At 43.6% G+C, this 13,756-nt stretch overlaps 1 protein-coding gene across 4 annotated transcripts in view; it reads left to right on the top strand.

Annotated features, from left to right (window-relative positions):
* Positions 1–7,981: 7,981 nt before the first annotated feature.
* The window catches only part of LOC115128524 (collagen alpha-1(XXII) chain-like), a 77,718-nt gene continuing 71,943 nt past the window's right edge, over positions 7,982–13,756 (top strand). For 2 of the 4 annotated variants that reach the window (XM_029658427.2, XM_029658425.2), the window contains exons 1-5: positions 7,982–8,227; positions 10,161–10,294; positions 11,427–11,499; positions 11,668–11,822; positions 12,099–12,665. In XM_029658427.2, the coding sequence (XP_029514287.1) occupies positions 11,729–11,822; positions 12,099–12,665 (661 nt within the window). In that variant the 5' untranslated portion in view covers positions 7,982–8,227; positions 10,161–10,294; positions 11,427–11,499; positions 11,668–11,728. The remainder of the gene's footprint in view (positions 8,228–10,160; positions 10,295–11,426; positions 11,500–11,667; positions 11,823–12,098; positions 12,666–13,756) is intronic. The other 2 variants (XM_029658428.2, XM_029658426.2) reach the window with 2 other exon arrangements.

Here is a 13,756-nt window from a genome sequence, read left to right as displayed (position 1 = left end):
AGCCGAGCGGAAATGGAGGAAAACTCGCCTCCCTGCGGACCTGGCATCCTTTCACTCCCTCCTCTCTACATTTTCCTCTTCTGTCTCTGCTGCTAAAGCCACTTTCTACCACTCTAAAGTCCAAGCATCTGCCTCTAACCCTAGGAAGCTCTTTGCCACCTTCTCCTCCCTCCTGAATCCTCCTCCCCTCCCCCTCCTCCCTCTCTGCAGATGACTTCGTCAACCATTTTGAAAAGAAGGTCGACGACATCCGATCCTCGTTTGCTAAGTCAAACGACACCGCTGGTTCTGCTCACACTGCCCTACCCTGTGCTCTGACCTCTTTCTCCCTCTCTCTCCAGATGAAATCTCGCGTCTTGTGACGGCCGGCCGCCCAACAACCTGCCCGCTTGACCCTATTCCCTCCTCTCTTCTCCAGACCATTTCCGGAGACCTTCTCCCTTACCTCACCTCGCTCATCAACTCATCCCTGACCGCTGGCTACGTCCCTTCTGTCTTCAAGAGAGCGAGAGTTGCACCCCTTCTGAAAAAACCTACACTCGATCCCTCCGATGTCAACAACTACAGACCAGTATCCCTTCTTTCTTTTCTCTCCAAAACTCTTGAACGTGCCGTCCTTGGCCAGCTCTCCGCTATCTCTCTCAGAATGACCTTCTTGATCCAAATCAGTCAGGTTTCAAGACTAGTCATTCAACTGAGACTGCTCTTCTCTGTATCACGGAGGCCCTCCGCACTGCTAAAGCTAACTCTCTCTCCTCTGCTCTCATCCTTCTAGACCTATCGGCTGCCTTCGATACTGTGAACCATCAGATCCTCCTCTCCACCCTCTCCGAGTTGGGAATCTCCGGCGCGGCCCACGCTTGGATTGCGTCCTACCTGACAGGTCGCTCCTACCAGGTGGCGTGGCGAGAATCTGTCTCCTCACCACGCGCTCTCACCACTGGCGTCCCCCAGGGCTCTGTTCTAGGCCCTCTCCTATTCTCGCTATACACCAAGTCACTTGGCTCTGTCATAACCTCACATGGTCTCTCCTATCATTGCTATGCAGACGACACACAATTAATCTTCTCCTTTCCCCTTCTGATGACCAGGTGGCGAATCGCATCTCTGCATGTCTGGCAGACATATCAGTGTGGATGACGGATCACCACCTCAAGCTGAACCTCGGCAAGACGGAGCTGCTCTTCCTCCCGGGGAAGGACTGCCCGTTCCATGATCTCGCCATCACGGTTGACAACTCCATTGTGTCCTCCTCCCAGAGCGCTAATAACCTTGGCGTGATCCTGGACAACACCCTGTCGTTCTCAACTAACATCAAGGCGGTGGCCCGTTCTTGTAGGTTCATGCTCTACAACATCCGCAGAGTACGACCCTGCCTCACACAGGAAGCAGCGCAGGTCCTAATCCAGGCACTTGTCATCTCCCGTCTGGATTACTGCAACTCGCTGTTGGCTGGGCTCCCTGCCTGTGCCATTAAACCCCTACAACTCATCCAGAACGCCGCAGCCCGTCTGGTGTTCAACCTTCCCAAGTTCTCTCACGTCACCCCGCTCCTCCGCTCTCTCCACTGGCTTCCAGTTGAAGCTCGCATCCGCTACAAGACCATGGTGCTTGCCTACGGAGCTGTGAGGGAACGGCACCTCAGTACCTCCAGGCTCTGATCAGGCCCTACACCCAAACAAGGGCACTGCGTTCATCCACCTCTGGCCTGCTCGCCTCCCTACCACTGAGGAAGTACAGTTCCCGCGCAGCCCAGTCAAAACTGTTCGCTGCTCTGGCCCCCCAATGGTGGAACAAACTCCCTCACGACGCCAGGACAGCGGAGTCAATCACCACCTTCCGGAGACACCTGAAACCCCACCTCTTTCAGGAATACCTAGGATAGGATAAAGTAATCCTTCTCACCCCCCCTTAAAAGATTTAGATGCACTATTGTAAAGTGGCTGTTCCACTGGATGTCTTAAGGTGAACGCACCAATTTGTAAGTCGCTCTGGATAAGAGCGTCTGCTAAATGACTTAAATGTAAATGTAAATCTATGACCACGGAAGCAGCTTCATTTACACCAAACAATGGCATTGAGTAGTAACATATCAGAACTCACAAAACAGAGCCGCAACAGCGATAGGATGTTTACATTGACAACAGCAAATAAAGTTCATGAGATTTGAAATATGCCATTTTCATGTCTTTTCTGAATCAGCCACCCCATAGATTGGGAACGGTGTGTTTAATCCTTCAGTTCATTCTCTCATCTTTCTGCACCTTAGCTACTTCCCGTAGTTCATGTAATCTCAGAAGAAGGCAGTAGTGGTGCGTGGGTAAACACACAGGGGAAGCCTATGTGTTGTGATAATTGTGTTGTTTGCTCTATAACCTGTTAGTTCATATGCCTTGACACCGTGATACATAGTCCTCAGGATGAGGCAATAAGAAGACACAATGGAAGAATAAATTCAACCAAACCCTTGTTTCATCACCAAACCGGAGAGCAACCTCTGTCCGGGGAAATCTACAAATCATATTGCATGTAACAACCAGTTACATGACCTGCAGCATGGTGAAGGGAGTTCATGTTTCCGACATAAAAACCGATTGATTTAGAACCACGGAGAGTTCCCACAAGTCGCAAAGAAAATAGGAGCTGTTCCAGCACCATTTCAACTTCAACATTTCAACATCATCAAATCAACTATGCTTAGTCTAATACTGTGACAATTACAATAAAACAATTTAGTCCAATCAACGTAAGCTAAATATGATGTGGCTGTCGATGAAACAGATTTCTGTGTGTGTGTGTGTGTTGTGTGTGTACAAAAACATGTTGACTCACCCTATTTGTAGAGAAATGCCAATGCCATCCTCCTCTCTTTCATGTTGACTAAACGGTCTATCACTCTGTTACTATCACTCAGTTACACACTTTTAGTTTTTGTTGTCCTAGGGTACTGTACCTGGCAAAAATGCTTGCTCGCTAGCCTAACTTCCATTCATGGGCAACGTTAACTAGTTACGTTAGTTACATTAGCCTTCTACATCTAGCTGCATATTGAACTGCCATCCTCTCAGGCCAGAGGCACAACAATGAATGAATGGCCATTATAATCATTTACATTTTACATTTACAGGCCAGTAAGGAGAATTAAGTAAATCCGTATCTCTACCCATCGCTAATTAGGGGAAATTGCCAATTTAAGCTAGCTAGCCACTGGTGCACAACAACACAACGAGATGCAACAATTCAAGTTGTTTCTGTCAATGAAGTATGCGCTCAATGTGATTTGATAGGAGTGATGTCAAATCCAAATTGGCATCCCTTGACACTTTTTTTGGTGCGCCAGGACCATTCACAGTTGAGCTCACTCAGTTTATCTCCACACTGATTGGCTATTATTTTATCGTTTTTGTTTTATCATCAAGGGAGTCCAAATGCTCGCTGGCTTCCCTTGCGTTCATTGCTATGGGGCGGAAACAATGCCATACTCTTTTGGACCAGACAGCATCAAACAGATGTCCTACATATACAGAGGCAGAGGTGTGCTGCTACGCTCGCTCAGATGCTTCCTCCAGTGAGACACATTCAGCGAATTCTTGCGAATTGAAGGGAAATGATGCAACACAGAGATGAAAGATGCATTTTCTTTATAACAGTTTTTCTCTTTTTTCTTGGTCAATTCTTTGGGGAAGTCTGGCTTCCTTTGTCTTCCATGAATACACACCACTGGGAGAATGCAAAGTGAACTCTTTTCAGAGTCTTTAAGCCAGCCAGGTCAACCATGATACAAGTCAGTATTCGACGTCCATTCATGTCTGAGGACAGCGAGCGCTGTTACCTTCAAGTGGGTTTCAGGCATTATAGACGGGGCTGGTGGATGGGCTTAAGCATCGGCCTCTGATTCCAAAGTTAGCAAGTTCCAATCCAGCGATAGAACGTTTTTTTTTTGCCTATCTCAAACCTTAACCCTTGCGTTCAGAGTTAATGCCTAACTTTAAGATTTCTGAGTTAATCCCTAAATTTAACGCGAACCTTACAAATTCAGAGTTTTGAGAAACATGGATGAATGTCTAATTCTGACATGAGACTGTGAGAGCTAGTTGCTTTAGGCAGTGTTTTTCCTCCTATCAAAATGCATTACAGCTCTGTGTGGGTTGGGCAACAGAACAAACCCTATCCCTCACTGCAACAAGTGAATCTCCAGGTTCCTTCTACTCTGAAAGAATGACTGAAGAACACTCACATAAAAAGGTCTACGTTCTGCCAATCGGAACAGAGGATGCTACTCTAGACATCAAAGCCTTGAAATGATCCATTTCTTTTCAAGTTATTCCCTGATTCTAGATTTAGACATTCCAGACTGTAGTTATGGATTTCATTTAGGTAATGTATGCTGACCCGTGACTGAATCAGGTAGTTTATCATAGAGAAAAGAAAAGTCTCCCAAAACATATTTGAGTTTTAAAGGTAAATTGTTTTTGCAGGTATGTCAAAGTGAACTGACAGTGAGAAAACACATGCAAAACCACATCACAGTCATTCAACATAAAAAAAACAACTTCTTATCAAGTGAGTTGTAGTAGGCAAGTTTAATTGACAAAATTGCCCCATGAACCCCAAATCAGGGTACAGAAGACAACAAGAGCCTTCTAACACACTACGTCCTGCTTTGAGTCATGCTGCATTCTGACAGTGAATAGATATAATTTGTTTTTATGTATATGTGAACCCTTCGGGAATTGAACCTACAACTATAAGGAGTCAGATGGCTCCTCAACCCTCAACGAGTCACTGACACCAGTCGCACATTAACACCCATCTGCTCCAGACCATCATCTGACCACCAGACTTCATTACCCTCACACCACACCGGGGCTATAGTTAGACTGGCCTGTGCTCACTTGCCCTGGCTAACTGAGTACAAAGGTAACCACAAATAGGATCTCAGAATGTATAGCTGTTATGTCTAATGTATGTATTTGTCAATGAAGCACAATGATAATTAATAGTTAATAATAATCATTTTGGTGGGTGCTTATATTTGTCCTACTTCACACATCAGAAAGTATTCATAAATCTTGACTGATTCCACATTTTGTTGTGATACAGCCTGAATTCAAAATGTGTTCAAGTTTTTTTTCTTTCTCAGCCATCTACACACACTCCATAATTACAAAGTAAAAACACGTTGTTCGAAATTGTGGCAAATTTATTGAAAATGAAATACAGAAATATCACATTTACATACAGTTGAAGTCGGAAGTTTCCATGCACTTAGGTTGCAGTCACGGGGGTGGCAGCATCATGTTGTCATGTCGGGGTGCTTTGCTGCAGGAGGTACTGGTGCACTTCACAAAATAGATGGCATCATGAGGGAGGACATGTATGTGGAAATATTGAAGGAACATCAGTCAGGAAGCTTGGTCCCAAATGGGTCTTCCAAATGGACAATGACCCCAAGCATACTTGTGGCAAAAAAGGACAACAAAGTCAAGGTATGGGACTGGCCATCACAAATCCCCGACCTCAATCCTATCGAAAATTTGTGGGCAAAACTGAAAAAGCATGTGCGAGTAAGGAGGCCTACAAACCTGACTCAGTTACACCAGCTCTGTCAGGAGGAATGTGTCAACATTTGTTGTGGGAAGCTTGTGGAAGGCTACCTGAAATGTTTGACCCAAGTTATAAAGGCAATGCTACCAAAATACTAAGTGAGTGTATGTAAACTTCTGACCCACTGGGAACGTGATGAAAGTAATAAAAGCTGAAATAAATCACTCTTTACTATTATTCTGACATTTCACATTTTTAAAATAAAGTGGTGATCCTAACTGACCTAAGACGGAATTGTAACGAGGATTATATGTCAGCAAAAACTGAGTTTAAATGTATTTGGCTAAGGTGTACGTAAACTCCTGACTTCAACTAAGTATTCACTGCTCTGAATCAATACTTCTCCCAGTGTCTGGTGGGAAGGAGACTTATCCAGGTTTTCCTCTTGGATTTTGCCTTGTCTTAGTTTCTTTTTAATCCTGACAAACTCCCCATTTCTGAACGATTACAAGCATACCCATAACATGATGCAGCCACCACTATGCTTGAAAATGTGTTGTATCGTATTTGTCCCGAACATAACACTTTGTATTCAGGACAAAAAAGTGAATTGCTTTGCCAAGAAGATGCGTGTTGTTGCAAACAGGATGCATGTTTTGGAATATGTTTATTCTGCACAGGCTTCCTTCTTTTAACTATGTCAATTAGATTATTATTGTGGAGTAACTACAATGTTGTTGATCTATCCTCAGTTTTCTGCTATTACAGCCAAACCAAAGGGGTTGAATACCTACAGTTGAAGTCGGAAGTTTACATACACTTAGGTTGGAGTCATTAAAACTTGCTTTTCAACCAATTCACACATTTCAGGTTAACAACTATAGTTTTGGCAAGTCGGTTAGGACATCTACTTTGTGCAAGACACAAGTAATTTTTTCCAACAATAGTTAACAGACAAATTATTTAACTTATAATTCAGTGTATCACAATTCCAGTGGGTCAGAAGTTTACATACATTAAGTTGACTGTGCCTTAAACAGCTTGGAAAATTCCACAAAATGATGTCATGGATTTAGAAGCTTCTGATAGGCTAATTGACATAATTTGAGTCAATTGGAGGTGTATCTGTGGATATATTTCAGGGCCTACCTTCAAACTCAGTGCTCTTTGCTTGACAACATGGGGAAATGAGAAGAAATTAGCCAAAGTTGAAATGTATTTAGCTTAGGTGTATATACATTTCAGACTCCAGACATTTCAGCTTTTTATTTTTAATACATTTGGTAAAATGTGTATGAATATAATTACACTTTGACATTATTTGGAATTGGGTGTAGGCCAGTGACCAAAAATCACATTTTAAATTCAGTCTGTAACACAATAAAATGTTGAAAAAGTCAAAGGGGGTGAATACTTTCTGAAGGCACCATACAAGTGTGTATTATACACATGTGGGAATTAGAAATGTGTTTGTTGCATATCTCAATTCCCCCTGAGCAGACACACAACCACCACACAATGTTGTCTTAATGTTGACTCTGTTGTGTACTTTAAATGTACTTACCGGTATCCAGTATCAATGCATTCCTCTTGCAGCAGAGGGGAGTAAAGAAACCTGTTGGGGGGTAGTGAGTGAAGCATGTGAAATCTGCAAGGCACCTCGACCTGAGAGACATCTAAACCACAAAGGGGCCTGACTAGAGAGAGGGGTTCTGACACTTTCCATTCTGACAGGATAGGTGGCAACTTCTGTGAGAGAGAGAGAGGGAAAGTTATGGACAGAGAAAACCAAACCATTGGAGAACAAGACCCTTGCTTCCCCTTTCTTTCTACCTCCTGCACGGTACATGGCTGACAACACGGAATCTAGTAAACATTACTTCTCAATGTGGTTAACAGAGATTTTCTTAAATTGTTTAAAATAATTTAGCCTTTTCTGAATGTACAACTGGTGTTCTACTACACAAGAGTCAGCTGAGATGAGGAGCACAAGACAATATAAAGTGTCAAGCACACGTGTTCCTTGGTAATCATTTCCCCGACTCAAATACACCATTCCCCATCATACAGCAAGTCCCCTGATACAGTAGACCCAGCCCACCACGGTCCTCCGCAGGCTTCTAGGGCAGCTCTGCTGTGGCTATCTCTGAGGCAGGGCTATGGCTGGAGGGGTTGGAAAGAGGAGGCAGTGGTTGAAAGAGAAGCTGTGTGCCTCCTGTTCCTGAGGGCAGCAACACTTCAGATGGTCACAGCCCCAGGAACTGTAAAAAAAACAGTCAAAAATATAACCAGAGAGTTGGTCTATAATTGGCCAGGCCTGTCGTGGTTCTTTATGTCCGTGAGCTGAGCAGCTAGAGCAGTACAAGCTCGTCCCCTAGTGAAACCCTACACTTTCCCCTTCAGTCAGTTCCTCCCTGCCACTCTATCCACCTATCCAAGAGGTTGTAGCAGACTCTCACTGACTTTTTATCAACACTACACTGGATTGACATCGTTGTGGATTTTAGGATGACTTGATCCTAATTTCTTCACACCTGTAAAGGAGGTTCCTTGGGGGGGTTATCATTGGATGGGGGGCGTGTCCTTTATGCTGACCTAAGGGACAAGCGCACATGCGAGACTTGGAGGATAGGGACCACACAGAGAGACCTCCAGTGAAACTGAGTGGTCAGCAATCCAGGTAGGATTAAATCAATCTGTCTCATATAAATTGTTTTATTTCTGGCAATTGATAATTTATTTGGAGGGTAGATTTATGTTTTTGTGCATTTGGATTTTTGTGTTTGCGATGAATTGCTCAGAGGTGATTCTCCATCAGGAGTAGCTATCTTTTCCTTTTGGACTGGAAAACTGGTGCTGTTTTTTACATCATTGCTGGATGATGGAAGTCAGGTTTCTGGAATAGACATCTGCATTGTAGTCCCTGGTCTGCCATTGAGAAAGGAGGTGGAAACACACAGGCCCCATGCAGGATACAGACCACACTTTGTACGAGGGAGATCTGGGCTCAGGATTGGGCTGCTGAGCGGACTAAGTAAAATCACCATGTTTTTATCTTTTTAGTCAATTATTTCAAAGTCAACATTTTGAAACAGAGTTGAAAGCGTGATGTAGGGAACACATGTGGTGACAACTGGTGGCTGTGGTGTAAAATGCTTTATCTGATCGGACTAAGTTATGCGGAATGCAAAGTAGCACTAAATTAGTGTTAAGTTTCACAATTTGATCTCTCAGATGAGCAATCTGTTGAATAGTTAGTTATTCAAGATGTAGGCCTATCATGTGCTTGCTGGTGGATGAGTGGATAGTTTTTAAAAGACTGAAAAGTTTCCTAGTAGGCAATATGCTTTGAGCGGGCGTTTGAGATAGACTATACTTTCATTTTCGTCAGCTTTAAATACACACTAATTACAGCAATTGCAGCCATTTCCCTAATAGGCCTTGAGCTTCTTAATAATGGCAGTAAAACCTAAGAAAGCTCCAGGGCATAAATAGCTCTGTGGTAAATCAGATAAAGTAAGCTAATGCCAAACTAACCAGACTAGAGGTTAAACCTAACGGCATGATGACCATGGTCCTGGAGGATAATGGACAATAAGCAAAGTGTAGGACATCACACAATTGTTCCGTGGCTGTGGGCGCTCCCCTATGATGTACTGTAACTGTAGAACGCAAGAGAGGAGAAGAGGAATCATATCAACAGAATTTCAACTTGGTCATGCACTGTATGTACACGATTTGCTGTAAAAAAAAAAAAGGATAAAGCAAAGTCAAAGCATTATGACAGCTCAAGGAGAATGGTAAGACATTGCCACATCATCAGGCTTCCATACACCAACTTCACACAGAGCTTTCCCCACACAACACTAGTCTAGCAATCTGATGACAGAGTAGCATTGGGCCCACAGCCTTATATTTGTCTCTGGTCCTTGGGCCTAGTTCACTGCTGTTAAATCACACAGAGACACTTCCTGTAAGGATGACTTCAAGATATAGATAAGTTTGATGACACAGGCATTGTAACTTCTCTTTGGTCACTCAGTGAGCGCTAGCAGAGTTGATGTGTGTGTGTGTGACCCACTTCTATATTACACTATGTAACTCCAGGAGCACTGTCACTGATTTCTCTCCAATGACAAACCACTCAGTGGTTTTTACTCCCAATCAGTCCAGTCACTGGGTTAGTTTCAATTGGCCTGCTCAACTGGCACATTCCTCAATGAATCTACTTCCAGAAGAGATGCAATACCTTTAGAATAATCCTCAATGATTAAATGAGAGCTTGAGTATAGAATTTTAGCTGTTTGTCAAATCAATATTCCCAAAATAAGAGCTGCTTATCTGAATCACAAGACATTTAACATCATATTGCATTCCAGTATTGTGGTTTAGGATATTGTGGTTTAGGATATTGTGGTTTAGGATATTGTGGCTCAGGCAACAGGACATTTCCAGTTGTCTCTTGCACCTGTCTGCTTCTTGGTAGTTTGACATAATGATCTGTTGATGTCTGGGTATTCCCATGAGCACCAATGATGTAAAAAGGGCTTTAAAAATACATTTGAATTGACCCTCTCTCTCTCTCTCTGCCCCTCTCTGTGATTTCTCGACAGGTATTGTCATCTCTCCCGGCTCTTACAGACACTTACCGCCTAACCTCTTTCCATTTACTGTAACCAGCATCCTCACCCACTGAGCACCGACCAACACCAGACATCCATGGACGTTGAAAAGTAGTTGAAATTTGGTCAGTTCACCCTGGCCTTGCTGTTAAAGTCCACAGACGGACTGGACCAAATCTGAACCTACCATAGATGTATGTTTCACATGTTTGGACAGAACAGTAAAGTACAGTACAGTATAATGTACTGAACATATCTACTTTAATTTACTGAACTCTACTCTGCTTTGCTGTGATGGACAAACTTGTGAAACATAGACGTCTATGATTGCTTCAGACTTGGTCCGGACTAGCCAAATGTGGTTTTGCTTGGAGGCGGAGCATATTATAATAGCCAGTATGTATAATAATACCCAAATATGCAAAAGAAGGATATTGTGTATTTCTGCCTGTGTGTACCTATTAAGGATACATCACTGTGAAGAGAATGACATGCATACTTTCTGTGTAGTACAGATCAGGGACCCATAATGTAACTCCCTTACCATAATTATGCACTTTCTGTGTAGTACAGATCAGGGACCCATAATGTAACTCCCTTACCATAATTATGCACTTTCTGTGTAGTACAGATCAGGGACCCATAATGTAACTCCCTTACCATAATTATGCACTTTCTGTGTAGTACAGATCAGGGACCCATAATGTAACTCCCTTACCATAATTATGCACTTTCTGTGTAGTACAGATCAGGGACCCATAATGTAACTCCCTTACCATAATTATGCACTTTCTGTGTAGTACAGATCAGGGACCCATAATGTAACTAACCCTTACCATAATTATGCACTTTCTGTGTAGTACAGATCAGGGACCCATAATAATGTAACTCCCATAATGTACCATATAATTATGCACTTTCTGTGTAGTACAGATCAGGGACCCATAATGTAACTCCCTTACCATAATTATGCACTTTCTGTGTAGTACAGATCAGGGACCCATAATGTAACTCCCTTACCATAATTATGCACTTTCTGTGTAGTACAGATCAGGGACCCATAATGTAACTCCCTTACCATAATTATGCACTTTCTGTGTAGTACAGATCAGGGACCCATAATGTAACTCCCTTACCATAATTATGCACTTTCTGTGTAGTACAGATCATAATGTAACTTACCATAATTATGTTCACCTGCTGTAGTTCAATAACCAAAATACATGTTTCAAAACTGACACAACATTGTTTCTACAGACATATTTGAATATTCATTGGAGGCAGGTATTCAGCAGAGTTCTTTGGAAAACGTGGCCGCATAAAAACCGGAGTAAGATTTTAACATCATTTTGTTACCAAACTTTGCATCTGCACAGTTCTTCTGGTAAATGTGTTCATGTGAAACTTTGAAATCAACAGTTTTTGTTTGCCATACATTCCAAAGTGAAAACTCTAAGTCAAAGCGTACTTCCGTTACTGTGGAATTTCCCGTCTCCAGGTTGGAAACCTGGATGGTGATCACATCCTAAGATCAAAACATAACCAGACGAGAGGCCGATATGGAGCTGCGACTGGCATGCAGGGCTTCCCTAGTCCTGGTTGTACTGGCACTGGCTCTCTCAGGACAGAGGGTTGATGCTCAAAGCAGGGCAGGTAAGGGCATCAGCTGTAACTAGCTGGTTCAAATAGTATTTGTTTTCTTTCATATACTTTGAGCTACACTGAGCTTGTCTGGCTCAAAGGAACCAATGGAGTAGTCCTAAAAGAAGAAACCCTGCCCACCTGGCACTCCACAGTAGCTCAATCCTCAAGAGTTAGAAATCAAATAAATACTATTTGAACCCAAGCCTGGTTCTTACTATCTTTATGTACAGTACTGGGAATTCCTCAGGTCTGAATTCTAACATACTACCTTTCACTTCCTCTCAGGCTGTAAGAACGTGCACTATGACCTGGTGTTCATCCTGGACACGTCGTCCAGTGTGGGGAAGGAGAACTTTGAGAAGATCCGCCAGTGGGTCTCCAACCTGGTGGAGTCGTTCGACGTGGGCCCGGACAAGACGCGTGTGGCCGTGGTACGCTACAGCGACCGGCCCACCACCGAGTTCAACCTGGGACTCTACCGCACCATGGACGAGGTGAAGAGGGCCGCCAGGAACATCCGCTACCTGGGAGGGAACACCATGACCGGGGACGCCATCAGCTACACCACCACCAACATCTTCACAGAGCGGGCCGGGGCCAGGCCTGCAGCCAAGGGCATCCAGAAGGTGGCTATCCTCCTGACAGACGGGAGGAGTCAGGATTACGTGTTGGAACCGTCAAAGGCGGCGGCGAAGGCCGGGGTGAGGATGTTCGCTGTGGGCATCGGGGAGGCTCTGAAGGTGGAGCTGGAGGAGATCGTTGCAGAACCTAAGAACGCTCACGTGTTCCATGTGACAGACTTCAATGCCATCGACAAGATCAGAGGGCGGCTGAGGAGACGGCTCTGTGAAAGTAAGTAACCAATCACACAGGCTCTGTGAGAGTAAGAAGGAGACTGTTGAGAAGGAGGCTCTGTGAGAGTAGGTTATCAGGTGTATGATTTTTCTGTGACTGCCCTTGCTCTTTAGTTTGTCAGGAAACAAATTCCAGCAAGATGTCTACATTACATACACAATCAGGATGACAGAATTGGGTTTCAAATTCCATTGGAAAGGCAGCTACTTCTATTAATCAAAAGCCTAAACCTTCTTAATATATAACATGTGCCTTCAAAATGCACTTTAAAGATAGCTAAATCTATATCACTCTGAACGTATGTACCCTTAAAACACACTGCAATTATCCCCTTCACTATACACTCCAAAACAAACGTCTTTCCTCTCGCATAGGCCTTTCCCCTCGACTAAGCCCGCTCCTTCCTGTGCTTCCTCGTCTCTGACTGGATGTGACATGATATGTGTGAGGTGTGGGCGTTAAGCAGAGATCGACTAGTGAATTATAGTTTTTGCAACAGATACATTTTTGTGGCCGCTTGCCCCAGTGACTACTGGGTAAACGTTTGGTTAAGATGTGCGGAACGCTGGATAGCCTGAGTTACTCTAACCTCAATGTCTTTTCCAGGACCCAGCTACAGTACTACACATCCTCTGAGAGGTACACTTTCAGTACAAATATGTTGCAATATTTTTGTTAGTCATTATAAATAACAACAAATATATATTTAAAATGCCTTGACAAGAAACATTTATAAGTGCTAAAACAGTGAGGTATGTGGCCTGGGGTGGCTCTGGGCAGGTGAGGGAAGTGGAGGAGTGAGTGTGTACTGTACGTACAGGACAGGACAGAAGATGGTTGGTTGGATGCTTCACACTCCACAGTTTGCATTCCCCACTAAATCTAGCTGGACGGGAAAGCAGTGTATGTCTGAAACGGAAAAATCTAAACGGGATCCTTGCGACCTCCATGCTCTGACGTCAAAGTTTACATTTAAAATGGCTAATGTAAGGGCAGGAGTTATGGTAAGGGTAGCGGTTAAAAAGGTTAGGGCTAGGGCAAAGACAGCACAGCGTGTTTTAGAAACTTTGTGGTTAGGGTTTAGGGTA

Source organism: Oncorhynchus nerka, linkage group LG4 (genome assembly GCF_034236695.1).
Source record: "Oncorhynchus nerka isolate Pitt River linkage group LG4, Oner_Uvic_2.0, whole genome shotgun sequence".
Classification (NCBI taxonomy): Eukaryota; Metazoa; Chordata; class Actinopteri; order Salmoniformes; family Salmonidae; genus Oncorhynchus; species Oncorhynchus nerka.
Note: the sequence above shows the minus strand (reverse complement) of the source record. Positions and strands in the feature narration are given on the sequence as shown.